Source organism: Lontra canadensis, unplaced genomic scaffold (genome assembly GCF_010015895.1).
Source record: "Lontra canadensis isolate GAN:19392208 unplaced genomic scaffold, GSC_riverotter_1.0 scaffold35, whole genome shotgun sequence".
Classification (NCBI taxonomy): domain Eukaryota; kingdom Metazoa; phylum Chordata; class Mammalia; order Carnivora; family Mustelidae; genus Lontra; species Lontra canadensis.
In genome coordinates, this window is record NW_022631029.1 from 3,164,672 (window position 1) to 3,180,378 (window position 15,707).

The window sequence follows — 15,707 nt, forward strand, 5'->3', positions numbered from 1 at the left end:
TGGGCCTGTTTGTTGCTAGCTCACCTTGTGGAAAGTAAGAGCCACAGGGCTGGGGCTCTTTGCCTAATTCCATGCTGAGTCTCCAGCCCCTGGAATGGGGCTGTGGCCCCGGGTCCTCAGCCTCGAGGCCAGCCCTCTGCTCCACTGAGGTGGGCGGCTTCTCCCATAGAGATGGTCTGAGTGGACATCAAGCCATCTCCTATACCCCTCCCTGGCCAAGTGGCCCTTTGTCCTCTGAGGGACGGCAGAGGACACCAGGTCACGCACTGAGCCACTGAAGATACACATGTTGCTGATACCGGGAGAGGCTGGGCTCCGGGGTCCAGATGGATGGGTGGGGAGGACACCTGCCATCATGCCCACGTGGACGCGGTGGGTACAGGACTTCCCGGCAGAGCTGCTCCAGGAGCAGCAGGTGAGGCCCAGCAGAGGAGGAATCCGAGAACATGTTCGCAGGAAGGGATGACGCAGGATGGCAAGCCAGAGGCCCTCCCACTGCCGCCAAGTGGGGCTGCTGCTCCTGCTTGCCAGCTGCATCCGGGTCTCCAAAAAGGGCTCTTGGTCCTAAGTCAGGCAAGAGTGGGCCGGGGCTGTCCTGGCTGGCCCCACAGAGCTTGGGCCCCAGGCTAAGTCACACCTCTCTGCTCAGAGGGGAACTGGAGCAAACTCTGGTGGTAGGAGGTCTCTGGTTGCTGGTTCCAGGGAACCACCTACGTTTAAGCAGTCGTGCACCCCCGAGTCATGCACCAGTCAGCTGATGAGGGCTCAGACCCCAGTCCACAACGATCAGAACGGTGGAAAGATCGAGGCCCAGTGTCTAGGAACTAGACGGGTGATTTTGGTTTCTTTTCCTCTTGAGGGGGCTGGGGCTCCTTTCTCGAAACTAACCAGGAAGAAGACTGAAAAACGGGGCTGTCCCGACAGCCGACTCAGAGGGACAGAACCTTCCAGAAGCCCACCGCACCTGGGAGCCAGGGGCCAGCGAGGCGGCTCACGTCACCGTCAAGCGAGGAGGGGACCGGGCCGCCAGGCTGAAAGGTCAGGGCCGGCTGGCGTGTCTGGCGACACACGCGGGAAGCCACGATTACGCACGCAGCCTCACGCAGGCTCCGGCGGCCGGAGCCGAGCCCCAGCGCGGAGCGGTAGCTAGGGAGGGAGGGAGGGCGGGCGGGCGCCGCGGGGGCCCAAGGCCCTGCCTGAGAAAGGCAGGAGGACGCGGGCGATCTCCCGGCAGACCGGAGCCGGGAGGAAAAACCGAACCACCCGAAGCAGGAAGGGGCGGGGCCTCCCCAGGGCTGGCCGTTCGCCGCCGCCGGGCTGGACACCCGACCCCGGCTTTTATCAGAGCCTCGTCAGACCAGGGCCCCAGAGGCTTTTACCGGCTGTCGAGTCCAGGGCCTTGGGGGAGGGGCGCTGAGGACCGGGTTAGCTCCCTCCCCGCCGCCGCCGGCCCCTCCCTTCTAGCTCCTGCCCGTCCCGTCGCCCCCAGGCCCTCAACCCATACCCGCCCGCAGCCCGCATCTCTGAGAGGGGATTTCTCCAGGCCTGGGGCTTCTCAGACGCTCCCAGGTCCCACTCAAACCCCATGCCCTGTCTCCAGCCTGTGCCGGGGAGCTGCTCTGACGCTAGGCAAGCCTGGCTGCAGCAGGTCCCCTCAGAGGTGCCCAGGGGCAGAGCGCATTCTTGAGGCAGGCTGAGTCTTAAATGTGGGTATCCGTAAGACGGCCCGGCTGGCGCTTGGCAGCTCCAACAATGGAGTTCTCGGGCAACACCTTTTATTCTGATCGCCCCTCAGAACAGGTCTCAACACAGTGACAATTAGAATCCGCTCCCACGGGAACCAGCTGGCACCCGATCTCGCCTCCCCGTACCCGGCCATCCTGCAGTGCCCCTCACTTATAATAAAAGAGGAAAATCAGCCCGTGGACAATGTCACAGAAACATTTTGCAAAAGTGCTGGCTCAACATCCCATGCAAATCATCCTGGTGTGGACAGGCGGTGCCCCAACTCAGAGAGGAGGCGGCAAGAGCCTTCCCAGCACATTCCTTGAGGCAGATGCTTGTCACAGCTTCTCAGTGAACTCTGGTGTGAACGGTGCTTACAAAGCAGGGATGGCGGGCAGGACATTGGTCACAAGGAGGGGCTGTATGGGTATTGCACTGGCTCCTGCCTGGGCCTTCTCTCCCCTGCCCCCCATCTACTCTCTCTACAAAGAGGCAGGGATTACAGGCAAACCTGGTGCAGGAGGGCCACTCCCACTGCCCAGACAAAAGCCTCATAGTTCTTAAAAGGACATCAAGGGACACGGAACCAGTGTCCTGTTGAAATACTTCCCCTTGGCGAGACAGACAGCAACCCTCGAAAGGAAACTTCCCTTATGGGCTGTGATTTCCTGAGGATACCACACTTTAGATGTGCCCAGTGACTCAAAAGGAATTAGGAATTTGCAGTTTGTAGTTGTATGTGTTTTTATTTTTGTAACACAAACAGGGAGAGAGGAGGCAAAGGGGCAGGGTCCAGCAATGTCCCCAGAACAGCTTCTGTGGCATACGTTCCTATGTGTTTGTTTTCAAAAGGCAATCCTGAGGTCCGTGTTTCAGGGAACTCCCAAGGCTGTCAATCTCAGTGCAAAGAGCTTAAAATAAAAACCTCCGGTCTGCTCACCACACGAGGATCCAACTCAAAATGCAAAACAAGCCTGCTTGGAAAGTGCCCGCCCTTATAACAAGAGCGAGGGCTTTAAAGACACATTAAACACGGAATCTTCCAGGAATCAAGTCAGCTGCGGCTTCAGAAAAACCAAACACACCAAACATATCCAACTGCAGAACTGCTGGCTTAAAAAAAAAAGGTGGGGGATACTCTACGTAAAAAGGATCACAGAATGACAGGCGGAGAGGGGGGCTCTTCCCCAACACCTGCTTCTTTTTGTTCTGAACACACTTGTGAACCAGAGAGTAGAAACAGCCTTGGCGAGCAGTGTGGCAGCTCAGTCTCTGGAGAACGGAGGGCGGCTCACTGTTTGCCCGCCTGTCTGCCCGGCTTCTTTTCCGGCTGACCTCTGCCTGTGCCTGGGATCCCACCGCGACCCCGGCCACCAAACACACCTGTGAGACAGAGGAGGGGGCTGCAGCAGAGCTGGGTTTGGAAGCTCAGCTGAAAACGTGGGGGTGGTGCTCCAGAAAGTTCTCAGTGTCGACAAGGGACAAGACCAGCTCCGAAGGGCTATGAGGGATGCCAGGGAGGACAGAGGTCAGCTCTAAGTCACACTAGGGCTTGGGGCAGGCTTCCTGGGACAGGGAGTGGGGCTAGGGTAGGGGGCAGTCATCAGAAGGACAAAGCCAGATGGTTTCCCAGAAAAGGAGGGCATGAGGCAGAATAGGGGCAGGACTGAGCCCAGGGGGCCAGCCACAGGCCCACAGCTCTAAGGACTCAGGTTTCCCTCTTTCTCCAGCACTGTCCACATCCACAGAGAAACAACTGGGAGATTGTGTGTGTCTGGCCGAGGAGTGGGGACAGGGGAGCTCCCTGCCTTCTAACCTCAGCCAGCCAGTGATGGAGCTGTGCTTCTAAGATACGTGGAGCCCAAGGTAGGAGCTGTGTGGGAGGCTGAGTAATCAGGGACAGAACACACCCCAGCCCAGAAGGTCCTAGGAGGACCAGGGTGGCATGGGGACACAGAAAGGCGCACACAGTTGCCCTTCCACCACAAACATGATGTGGGTCCCACGGGGAGGGAGGCCCATCCCTGCCTGCCCTCACCATCCCCGGGGCAAGCCCAGCTTTGCCAAGGGCAGCTCTGCTGCACAGGGTGAGATTTCCACCTGCTGGTGAGGGCCCCATGGCCTCCCTTCAGAGTAGCCCAAGCCATCACTCCTCCCTGCCTCCCTGCTCCTCTGGGCAGCTCACTCAACAGTGGTGGCCCCCAGCATGAAGAGCCTGGCCCTTAGATATAGAAAGGGTCCTGCTCACCCCTAGTTCTTGGCAACCTCCCCACGTGCAGTGCCCTCCTGACCCCTCCGTCTCACTCCTGGCTGTCACGTTAGCCTCCTTCCTGGCCCTGCCTGTGAGCCCCCAGGGGGGAGCCTGGGCCTGGCACATGGAAGGCCCCTCCAGATGGAAGAGACAAAGCCAGGGCCCTCCAAGAGGAGGGGGGGTGAGGGGGGAGGGAGGGTCTGCAGATGGCCTCTAGGTTCAATCCCCAGCTGACTGCACAACAAACTCAAGTTTATGCCAGATTTATAGTCTCAGTGGCGCGGGGTGGGGGCGGGTAGGGTGAGGAGAGTTTATCAAAAAGGTATGAACTTGGCCTTGTGAAAAGGAGTGACAGCAGAGAAGGGGCTTGCGCCAGGCCCTAAGCCAGGATCCCCGCCAGCAGCCTTGGTGAGGCGGGGACCACCAGACTCTCCCTGCAGAGTGGCAACGAGCCAGGGAGGTGGCACACCATGCTCAGAGCACCTGCCAGGAGACACAGGCGGCCATCGGGTGAGGGCTCAAGCCCCAAGTCTGCACGGGCACTGTGTCTGTCTGCTGGGCCAGAGCCAGGCTTCAGGAGCATGGAGGGCTGCTGCTGGGCGCCAGGGCCCAGGGGTGTGGGGGAGTCAGCACTAACCGCCGGGACTACACGAGGCTTCCCCGGCTGGGGCTGTGGGGCCCGGGGCAGGCAGCAAACAGCAGCACAGGCCGCCCCACACCAGAGGAGGCCTGTGAGTCATAACCCCCAGCTCTGTGGAGGGGGCTCAGAGCCAGGCCTGTGGCACCATGACGGCACCACCCAGGAATGTCAACACTGGGACGGGATGGCTGCCACGTGCTGCAGTTCACCCTTCAGCGGCAAGGCCTGGGCAGACTCTTTGGCCTAGACTGCTGGGCAAGGGGTGGGGTAGGGGGGAGGGAGAGGGGGGGAAAGAAGGACCTACCTCGCCCAGCACCCCCCATGCCTCGGCCCTTCTGCTGCTTCTGCTGCTGCAGGCCACCGCGACCTCGGCCCTTGGCCACCACCTCCTCCTTGACCATGTCAATGATCTCGTCGGGGATGCGCAGGTACTTGATGGTGCTGCCGCGGATATAGCACTCTGGCATCCGCCAAAACTTGTCCCCGTCCTGTGTGAGAGGGGGTGAGTCTTGGATCGGGGGTGGGAGGAGGTCCCTGCAGAGTGGGTGCCAAGAACCGGGGCGCATCTGTCCCCTCGTGCCCCCGTTCCCACCTGGGTCATCGTCCTAGCCTGCCTGCGCCTGGCATCCCCCCTACACAGTTCTCAGTCCCGGACTTGACATGGGCGTGGGGGAGCTGTCTTCCAGGAGGCTCTCTCCAGACTCGTGGTCCCCTGTTACCCAGGAAGGGGCAAAGAATCCCATCAGCTAGCTTTCTCATCCTCAGCCTATCCTCCAGCGTGGGATGAGGTTTGTTACCTACAGCCCAAAGCCGAGAAAAGGCTGGGGACCTTCGTACCAGGCACTGCCACAGCCCAGCCACAGCCCAGCCACAGCCCAGCCACAGCCCAGCGCCTCCACCCTCCTGCCCCCGGCCTTTGGAACCTACCTTCTGGAACCCTATGTGTCCTGACTCATTCATTCATCCACTTATCTCCTGATGGACTCTGAGGTGGGTGTGGGACACAGGTAAGTGGGATAGAGACTGTGTGTGACCAGTGAGGAGGGCGGGAGGCGGGTGGGGAGGTGAGCCCATGGCTGGGCAGGGGCAGTGACCAATGATGCCAGTTTTCAGGGGAGCTAATTAAGGCTGGAGAGATTAGGAGGCTTGCAAAGTCACAGATTCTGGAGCAATGCCAACCCTGAAGGTCCTAGGACGTCAATCGCCTTCCCCCCAGCCCCCACTGCCATGGACCCTGTGACCAGCACAAGGCCTTCCTCCACAGCCCCTCCTGCTGCCCTTGGGCAGGAGCCCGGGGCTGCTTCGTTCAGATTAGCTCTCCAGCCCCACCCCTGGTGCCCTGAGCCAGAAGTCTTGGCAGCCCTCTCTGTTCCCCACATCCCTAGAAATCAGACCAAGACATTTCCCTGCTTAGGACCCAATCAGGGCCCCTTTGGCCCAAGGACAAAGTCCGAACTCTTCAGTGTGGCTCCCGAGGGCCTAAGATCCAGCCCCACCCTGGCTGCCCTTGCTTAGCTCTCGATGACGCGCTTTCCAGATGGAAATTTCTGGAACACATACAATGGGCGTCTTGCCCCCAGCACTTTGCACATGCTGTTCCCACTTTTCTATGTGTGGCTAACTCTGACCCCCAACAGGTCTTGTTCCTAGCCACCCTGAAAGGCCCAGAGTCCTCAAGCATGACACTCGTCAGCAGTGCCTGGCTCAGGCTGGTCTGGCACAGCAGAAACACTCAATAGGACAAAGGGAAAGCTCAACTCTTCCCAGGAATGTGCATAACCCCCCAGCCTACACTGGAACCCCATGAGGTCTCGAGCACTCCTTTCCCAGGAAGGGTAGGCAAGAGCCCAAGTCCTCGGGGATGCAAACTTACAGCCCAACAGAAACATGATGATTTCGTGCAAGCTCAGGGCTTGGCGCTCCCTTAGCCGAGGACGAGCTGGGCCCAGCACACTCCCTGCAGGAACCAGAGCTTACTCTGTGTTCCATGGCAAGAGCCAAGCAACCTGAGCTAACCACTCTCCAACTGACCTTGGCTCTCCAGGGCTTTCTCAGCCCTGTGTGTCTGCGTCCTGCCCAGGCTGCTGCCCCGGGGACAGGCTGCTACCCCGTTTACGGGCAGCCCAAGTGACACTGAACCTCACACCAGCCTCTCCTTGCAACCAGCAGGTCAGAGGGTGGACTTCCCAGGAGGAGCCACATGTCCAGTCTCCGCTGGCTATGGAGGTCGGCCGACCTTGCTCTGCAAACCCATGGTTGCTTCCAGGTCCCAGAGGGGGACACAGACCTACTGGCCCCGAGCTCAGCTATGCACTGCAGCAATGGCTGCTACAGTCACACTGGAGCTGCCCAGACCCCTGCCGCCACAAGTGCAGCAGGCAAACCAGGAGGAAGTTTCTAGTGGAAGACCTCGCATAATATACATCACAAGATGCAGGGCACAGAGCCTCACAGGTGAGGGGAGACGGTCATACTTACCAGTCTGCCTGCTGGATGTGGGCCATCCAGGAGGACGGACCAGGGGCAAGATGGGCCACCCAGGGCTCTGCTGTACTCTCGTATGGCAAGCCTCAGGGGCACCTGCCCATGAGCTCATGACAGCCCCATCTTGGCTGGGCCCGCGTGCACTTTCCTCCCTTGTAATATAGGGGGTTGTCGCCAACCAGTGGTTGGAGACTGGAATCAAGGCAGGAGGCGAGCCCCAGCCCACCCCAGCACAGGTTCACAGGGGGGCACCCTGTCTTCGCCACGATCTTCGTCCTCATTGCTCTGAGGGTTTGGAAGGTCTGTGACCCTAGAGAACTGTTCCCCAGCCCTGGCCCACCAGGTGGTGTTCCTGGCCCGGCACTTCCTGGTTTCAGGCCTCCAGAGGTAAACAAGTCTCCTGGTCCACAGGGCCACAGGGCTGCCCTCGCCCCCTGGTGGCCTGGATATCCCACGGCCACACAACCCTGGCCTGGTTGGCTGGTGATGTCCACAGCCAGGACCAAAGGCAGCAGGGGCTGACAAGGAAGGTCAGGCCTGTCTTGGAGGCCACCCCTACCTGTACAGTAGGGATCTGTAGCCAGAAGTGCCCCCCAGGCCTAAGTCCTTCTTGTTTAGGACTGGCAGCAACAGTGGGGCATGGGGCAGCATCCCCATAGGTACAAAGTCCAGGGCACTAGAGGGACTTGGAACCCTGCCCTTCTGCAGGACCCCCCAACCCAGTCCCTCAGGCCCTGCCCCTCCTAAGCCCCACCCATTCCATCAAGCCTCACCACCATACCTACGAAGACCTGGCTGAGCTATGCCCCTCCCCACTCCTCCCACAAGGGCAGGGAGTGGCCTTCACTCCACAGAGGATGCTGAGGATCCTGAGGGTCCGGGTTGCACTTGGCGGCCACACCACCCGCAGTCCCTATGCCAGCCTGGCCCTGCCTGACCTGTTGGGTCAGAGGGCCCTCAGGCAGTGGGCACAGGGCACTTACCCTGGATGTGCAGATCACCTCTCGAAGGTTAATGTTCATCCAGTTATCACAGCTCACCAGGTGCCCGTTGTATGTCTCCCCATTTTTTAGTTCCACCAGCTGCAAGAGAAATGGGCCCCAAGGGAAGGGCAGCCCTACCCCTAAGTGCTGGGTGACTACCACCTGGGCCTCATCCAGACACGGGACCTCAGGGGACCGGGTGGCCACAGCACATGGTGCCTAGTACTGTCCCCTCCTCCTCTACTGCCCCTAGTGGCCCATCTTACGGGCGACATGTTTGGCATCCTCTGTACATTTTGCTGGGCACTGTAGTCGTCTACGATGAAACCAGATTTTTTTGTGTGAACAAAAAAGCAAAAAGCCCACAAAAAAAAATCCTCTATAAAACTTGAAAGAGCGAGTTTAGAGGAACAGTCGCCGCTGACTCAGAACAGCCAGGGGACACGTCTTAGTTGGTCCAGACAGGGGCCTGGGGGCAGGTGTTCTCTGACAGCACGTGTACAAGCCTTGGTGGTCCGGAAACACCTTTTCAGTCCAAGAGTTACTCATCTATACTAATGTGTTCTGGGAAAATACAAAGGTAGCCCATCATCTGAAGCTCCGCTGAGACTTGAGAAAGAATCGACTCAGGTATCTCCCCAAGAGAAATAAAGGCAAACATCCATGCAAAAATGTGCACACAAAGGGTGCTTGGGGGGACTCAGTTGGTTAAGCATCTCCCTTGGGCTCAGGTCATGATCCCAGGGTCCAGGGATTGAGCCCCATGTTGGGCTCCTGGCTTAGCAGGGAGTCTGCTTCCCCCTCTGCCCCTCCCCGCTTGTGTGCTCTTTTTCTCTCTCAAATAAACGAAAAATAAAATAAAATAAAATAAAATGTGTGCACAAATGTTCATGGCAACCAAAATATTCACAGACAGGAAATAAAAACCATCCAAATGTCCATCACCAGCAGACAAGTGGAGACACAAAATGTAGTGTGTCCACACAGTATGGTACCACATGGCCAAGGCCATCAGGAAGGAAGCCCGGACACATGTACAATGTGGCTGAATCTCGAAAAACATGCAGAGTTGAAGAAGCCACATACAAAAGGCCACACACTGTATGATCCCATTTACAGGCAATGTTTAGGACAAGCAAATCCACAGACAAAAAGCAGATTAGTGGTTGCCAGGGACTGGGGAAAGGGGATGGGGACTGCTACTGGGGATGGGGTTTCCTTCTGGGGTGATGGAATGTTCTGGAACTACATAGAGGTGGTGGTTTATGACGCTATGAATGTACTAAATACCCCTGAGTTGTATATGTTAAAAGGCTGAACTGTAAAGGTGCCTGGTGGGCTCGGTGGGAAGAGCAGATGTCTCTTGATCTCGGGATCATGAATTTAAGCCCCATGTTGGGTGCAGAGATGCCTTAAATAAAAGAATAAATAAGAGGGGCGCCTGGGTGGCTCAGTGGGTTAAGCCGCTGCCTTTGGCTCAGGTCATGATCTTGGGGTCCTGGGATCGAGCCCCGCATCAGGCTCTCTGCACAGCAGGGAGCCTGCTTCCCTTCCTCTCTCTGCCTGCCTCTCTGCCTACTTGTGATCTCTGCCTGTCAAATAAATAAATAAAATCTTTAAAAAAAAAAAAAAAGAATAAATAAGAACTTCAGAAGAAAAAAACTGTTATCATTAATGGCAAAAGTCATTTAGGGAATAACGTGTGTTACGTAATCCCATTTGTGTTTTTAAAAAGTTACATTCATGTCTCTTTATTTTTTTTTTTTAATTTTATTTATTTTTTAAAGATTTTATGTATTTATTTGACAAAGAGAGAAACAGCGAGAGAGGAAACACAAGCAGGGGCAGGGGCAGAGGCAGAGGGAGAAGCAGGCTTCCCGCTGAGCAGGGAGCCTGACGTGGAGTTCGATCCCAGGACCCTGGGACCATGACCTGAGCCGAAGGCAGACGCTTAACAACGGAGGCACCCAGGCGCCCTCTCCGGTTCCTGTTTCTACACGTATGTTAACCCTGGCTGGCTCAGTTGGTGAAGCATGCAACTCTTGATCTTGGCTCTGTGAGTTCAAGCTCCGTGTTGGGCACGGAGCTTACTTTAAAAAAAAAAAAAAAAAAAAAAAAGCCGAACGAGGATATATCAAAGATATGGTTAATTTGCTGGCAAGAGTAATGACGAGCTTCCAGTTTCTACGCACCTCCAGTGTTTGACATTTTTAATAAGTACGTATTACTTTTATAAGCAGAACTAAAAACAGGTCCTGACATGCGTAGGAGGGAGAAGAGGGTAAGCGGCTGTTTTGTGAGCAGGCAGGACGCAGGTATGGCTGGAGGCCCTTCACCCTTGGCCCAGTGTCCCTGTCCCTGTGCTGAGGCTGGTCCCTGCTAAAACTCACTGCCCTTGACAGGCATGTACTCACCATGGGATGATTCTGAGCCGTCTTCAGCAGCGACAAGGGAAGCTATAAAGCAAACAGAGGCCTGTAACTTGTCTGATCAGCACTGAGGGGCGCCGGCCCCCCGGGTGGGGCTGGGACTCCAATCTCACCAATCTGCCAGCTTATCGCTGTGCGGGGATACAGGGGCACACGGCCCTAACCCCCTGACAGAAAACACACGCTCCTAACTCGGCCCAGCCCCAGGACACACACCTGCCTCCCAGTTTCGGATGTAAAGCCTGGAACACTCCCCCATGCCCAATCTCAGAGGCAGCAGTCATCTGGTCTTAGTGCTGCCCGTTCTGGGCATTTCCTTATAACTCGTGTTACCTATATCCACACCCTTAACAGGTGAGGGCCTAGCCTTCCATGCTGGTCATTAGTGCCATAGCACACGGGTCCTTCTCCTGCCTGCATTTTTTGTTCGACTGATGTCCCTGAGATGCACCCACATTAACACATGCAGCTCTTTTGGAACGCCTGGGTGGCTTAGTCGGATAAGCATCTGACTCCAGCTCAGGTGGTGATCTTGGGGTACTGGGATTGAGCCCCATGTCAGGCTCTGTGCTCAGTGGGGAGTCTGCATATCCCTTGCCCCCCCACCCCAATGCACAGGCCCTCTCTCATATAAATAAATCATTTTTTTTTTTTTTTTAAGATGCAGCTTTCATTTTCATCCTCATATACGGTTACTGTCATACCTACTTTACAGATGGAGATATCGAGGCTAAGAGACTGAGGAACTTGCCCGGCACTACAGAGTCAGTAAAGAAAACCCCACTGGCTGGAAGTCAGCTCATTCCAAGCCCACACTCCAAAAGGCAGCCCCAACTGGACCAAGAGTGATTCTGCCAGGCAGTGGAGTATCAACCTTGATCCATGGTGGCTACATCTGAGCTGGGTTTTCAGAGAGAATTCTTCAGAAAAGGAGAAAAAACATTCCAAGGGCGGGGGAAGAAATCTGTCATTACTACAAATGTGATGGCATATAAAAGATGCAATTTTTTAAAACTCACCCACATAAAGTCAGCTTTCAAGATACTAAAAAATCTTCTCTTTTCATTTTGGGAACACAGATCACAATCCATACAACACCGGGGCCTGCCTCTCAGCCTCCAGGAGGATGACTCGGGCGGCAGTGCTTAGGTCCAGGATCCAAGGACAGCCCATCCAGCAAGGTCAAATGAAGGTTCTGGTCTGAGGGTCCCACAGATAAGACACTCACTGCCTCGGGGAGGACGGGAGCTTCACCACGCCTTGCCCCAGCTTTGGAATTCTCAGTCAGCCTTCCCCCCAGAAGCTCGCCGCAGGGGAGTCTCAGCCTGCCCCTCACAATCCCAATGCAGGGCGGCTGCTTCTCTAGGTGGGGGGAACTGGAGGCCAGAAACGGCCCTCAACCCCCACAGGACAGCTGCCACGGAAAGGCTCGAGGGGAATTCCCACATCCCACCGCCTTTCCTGAGAAGAGCTGCCTAGGGGAGGTCCAGTGGCTGCAGGAAGCCAGGCCCATGCCCACTTCCTGCACTGGCTTCCTGGTAAAAAGGAAGAAGGGGCACGTGGAGTAGGGGTGGCTGCTCAAAGGACCACCAGCAAGCAGGCTGGCGCCCCCCGCCTAACCAACCTGAGGCTGCAGCCCTCTCATTTGGAGTTCATCTGTGCGATGGTACCTGGGTGCCTGCGAGCAGAGAGCCATGGAAAACCAGGAGGCTCCCACTCACACACTGGGGCCGTGAGCCTCAGCCACCTTTTACTGTGGCGAAGCCTCAGGCTTTCCTGAGCAAGCCTGTTTTCTTGTGTCCAAGAGAGGAATGTGGACCAGGGCGATGACACACACGGGTCGTCCTTCCAGATCACCTAAGAGGGGACAGGACAAGGCCTGGAAGGCGAGAATGAGGACGGGTTCAGCACTGAGCGGCAGAGAAGTATAGCCAAGGCCCCTCTAGACAAGGGACCAATGGCCAGAGTGGGAGGGACCTTTCCAGGGACACCACAGCAAGATCCTGAGAAAGCCCACGAAATTAAGCTGAAGCCTGTCAGCAGGGGCCCCACAGGAGTCCTCCTATGGTGTGTGCAGCTCCTGCGCCTGTGCTGGCCTCTCCCTTGTCCCAGCTACTGGCAGCACAGCCCTGGAGAACCCATGGCTTCCCCGATTGTCAATGGCAGCACCCTATTCACAAAACAGCTGAAAGGACGTCTAAGACACAGAAGTGACCAACACCTGCTCCCAACACTCCCCCAACAGAGTCACAAGGCCAAGCCAGCTCCAGGAAGTAGCCCCTTCTGTTTCTCACTAGGCACACCAAATCCTGCCTTCTGACCTTTGTTCCTGCAGTCCCCTCGCCCTGGGCTGTCCTTCCCCAGGCCAGTGGGGGCTCACGTGTCACCTCTTAACTCGCTTGGCCAGGCCCTCATAATAACCTCATCTAGGGGTTGAGATTTCCACCTGGGCCACCCCCTGCTGCTTCCATTATAGGACACTGCCAGTCTCTAATTATCTTGTTTATTATGTCTCCCCCGCCAGACTGGAAAACTCAAGAGGGTGTGGACTCTGTCCAGTGGCGAGCTCCGGGGCCAGGCACTCAAGAGGGACTCACTAAATATTTGCTGAACAAATACACAAGAAAATGCACACAACATCCAGGGAGGCGCATGGCGTGGGTGGGAAACCTGCCCCAACCCACAGATAAGAAAAGGAGAGGCTCAGGGGCGCGTAGATGGCTCAGTCAGTTGAGCATCTGCCTTCAGCCCATGATCCCAGGGCCTTGGGATCGAGCCCCAAGTGTGTGGGGCGGCTGGCGGGGGGGGGGGGGGGTCCTTGCTCAGCAGGGAGCCTGCTTCTCCCTCTGCCTTTGCCTGCCACTCTCCGTGCTTGTGCTGGCTATCAAATCAGATCAAAAAGGAGAGGCTCAGATAGGGAGAGGTGGTTTTGGGAGGGACAGGCCTCCAAGGCTGCAACAGTCTGGAGCAACATCCACATCTTGCCATTTTCCAGATCGTCATCCCCAAACTGCTGGAGACAAAGGAGAGAGGAAGGGGAAGATCCCCAAGAACTTAAAAAAACTTGGTGGGGAAGTTCTTGAAGGTGCTGAGATGGGACTGGCTAGAACACTGTTCAGGAGAAGACAGGGCCATCTGGAGTTGGGAAAATCAAAAGCTTCAGGAAAGAGCAGTCTTTCCTCTGGGCTTTTTCAGAATGTCTGGGGCCTGGTTGTTAGATCTAGACCAATCTAAGACTAGACCATGTGGCTTCCTGAGGCTCCCAATTCAAGAAGATGTTAGGGAGACCCATCTCCTCTCCACACACACACCCTCAGACCCCTATTTCCGACACCATCATGACTTTGGGGAACTGGGAATGTACCATGCCTTGTCCCTTCCTGGCTATTCTTCAGGCTGACAGAGTCTGTTCTTTGCACAAGCAAGGTTCTAGGCTCCAGAAATGTATCAGAGATAAAATAACAGGTCGAGTCTCCAAGGAGCTTGAGGAGGAAGGAACCTTCCAGTTCCGCCCATCCCCTCAAGCCAACTCCCCTCCAGCACAGAGGAACCCACTCCCTCTCTCATTTCCTGTGCTAGCCAGCAGTATTTAGGGCGAATCTCCACTAATCTTCAGCTCTGAAAAACATGTTAGTGACCTTCAGAGTGACTCTGGAGCTGATGGGCCAGGCACTCTCCTGCACCTCTCTTATGAGGCCTGGCTCTGAATTTGTGTGGTCCTGTTTCCCTTCCATACATTTTTTTTTTTCTTACCTAAGCTCCAGGCCCAACGTGGGGCTTGAACTCACTACGTTGAGATCAAGAGTTCCAGGCTCTACCGGCTGAGTCAGCCAGTCGCAACTCCCTGTCTAAACGCTGAAGGCAGAGGCACTCTCTGACCTAAACCTAGAACTTTCAAGATTGGAGAGCAGCATGGTCCTGGAAAGGGCTCCCGTCAGGGCCTCAATTTCTCCTTCACTGAACTGGAAGGATGCAGTTAGTCCACTCCTGGCTCAAAATGCTACCCCTTCTCCTGAAACTCCATCCAGTGTGATCCAGGGAGAAGCCAAACACCCTCTCTAGGTCTGCTTTTTCAGCCTCAGAATGAGAGGCAGAGAAGATTGTGCTAACATTCTAAAGTGCCTTGCAAGGCTTGAAATTCTCAAACTGGTTTGAGAACTCAGATCGGCCCCTTTCCAATAATATGAAGTTAGACTGCTACGGATACACTCGGAGCCACTCCCCTGTCCGAACTCTGCGGCATCCACCGGACGCTTTGGCAGGTCCCCTCTCTCAGGCCTCAGTTCCCCATCTGCAAAGTGGAAAGAGAGCAGCTAGGCTAACACATGATTACACGTTCGTCCAATTCTAAGTCCTCCGGGACTGAAAGGCTGGATGCTCTGGGAGACCTCCATGCCCTCTCCGGCCTCAATACGCCCGTCTCATGCCAGGGGGCAGAACCGAGGCCCTGACTGCATGCTAGCTCCGCGTCGCCCCTGCCTCAGCGCCCGCCGCGAGGGTTCCCGGCGGCCGCGTTCCCCGCCTCCCGGAGAGACCTCGCCGCCTCCCCGCCCTCACCATGTTGTCGGCGGGGAGCGGGCTCACCGACCACTTCCGCCGCCGCCGCTCACGCGTCCGCCGGTAGCCACCCTGCCGCGCGCCACTTAGGCTGAAATAAAGTGGCAGCGACACGAGCCAGCCAGAGGAGGGCTCGAGGGAAGAGCAGCCAATCCACGCGGAGTAGGGAGGGATCCACTAGACACTACGGGCAGGGTTGGCTGTGTTCTCGCTGGAGGGATAAGAGAAAGGGCCGTAAAGTGTCGACGTGAATGCTGAAAAGCGGGGGCGGAGCCAGTGGGCCTGCCCTAGAGGCCTTGTGGGTAAAGACGCATGCGCAGGTGAAAATCTCGCAGATCTCCTGGGCTCCACGCTGTGGGCAAAGCCGGATATTGCTACAATTTGCAAAGGAAGGAATTGAGGCTCCGTGGTTATTGCGTTGTGTCTAATGCCTCCCTTAGGGCTCCTGCACTTCTGATTTTCATTATCGTAGTTGATCCTTATCCAGGGCATGCCTCTTGGTAGGTTGAAATCCTGACTGTGCCCCTCTGAGCCTCGGTTTGCCCTTCTGTAAAATTGGTTTAATGATAGTGTCTGTCCTAGGGTGTAGTGAGGATGAAATGAGTTAAGCCAGGTAAAATCATTTAGAATAGCGTCAA

At 56.3% G+C, this 15,707-nt stretch overlaps 1 protein-coding gene across 1 annotated transcript; it reads right to left on the reverse strand.

Annotated features, from left to right (window-relative positions):
• Positions 1-2,451: 2,451 nt before the first annotated feature.
• LSM4 (LSM4 homolog, U6 small nuclear RNA and mRNA degradation associated) lies at positions 2,452-15,171 on the reverse strand. Its single transcript, XM_032867685.1, has 5 exons — positions 15,070-15,171; positions 10,498-10,539; positions 8,084-8,182; positions 4,921-5,104; positions 2,452-3,108 (listed from the first exon to the last, which is right to left on the reverse strand). The coding sequence occupies exons 1-5, from the start codon at positions 15,070-15,072 to the stop codon at positions 3,017-3,019; spliced, it is 420 nt and encodes a 139-aa protein (XP_032723576.1). The 5' UTR covers positions 15,073-15,171; the 3' UTR covers positions 2,452-3,016.
• Positions 15,172-15,707: the final 536 nt, after the last annotated feature.

Bases quoted from the DNA above. Each gene is read 5' to 3' on its own strand.
- LSM4 (XM_032867685.1), bottom strand. The intron at 5,105-8,083 runs GTAAGTGCCCTG...CCTCTCACACAG, and splicing joins AGGTGATCTGCACATCCAGG to GACGGGGACAAGTTTTGGCG. The intron at 3,109-4,920 runs GTAGGTCCTTCT...TCTGTCTCACAG, and splicing joins CATGGGGGGTGCTGGGCGAG to GTGTGTTTGGTGGCCGGGGT.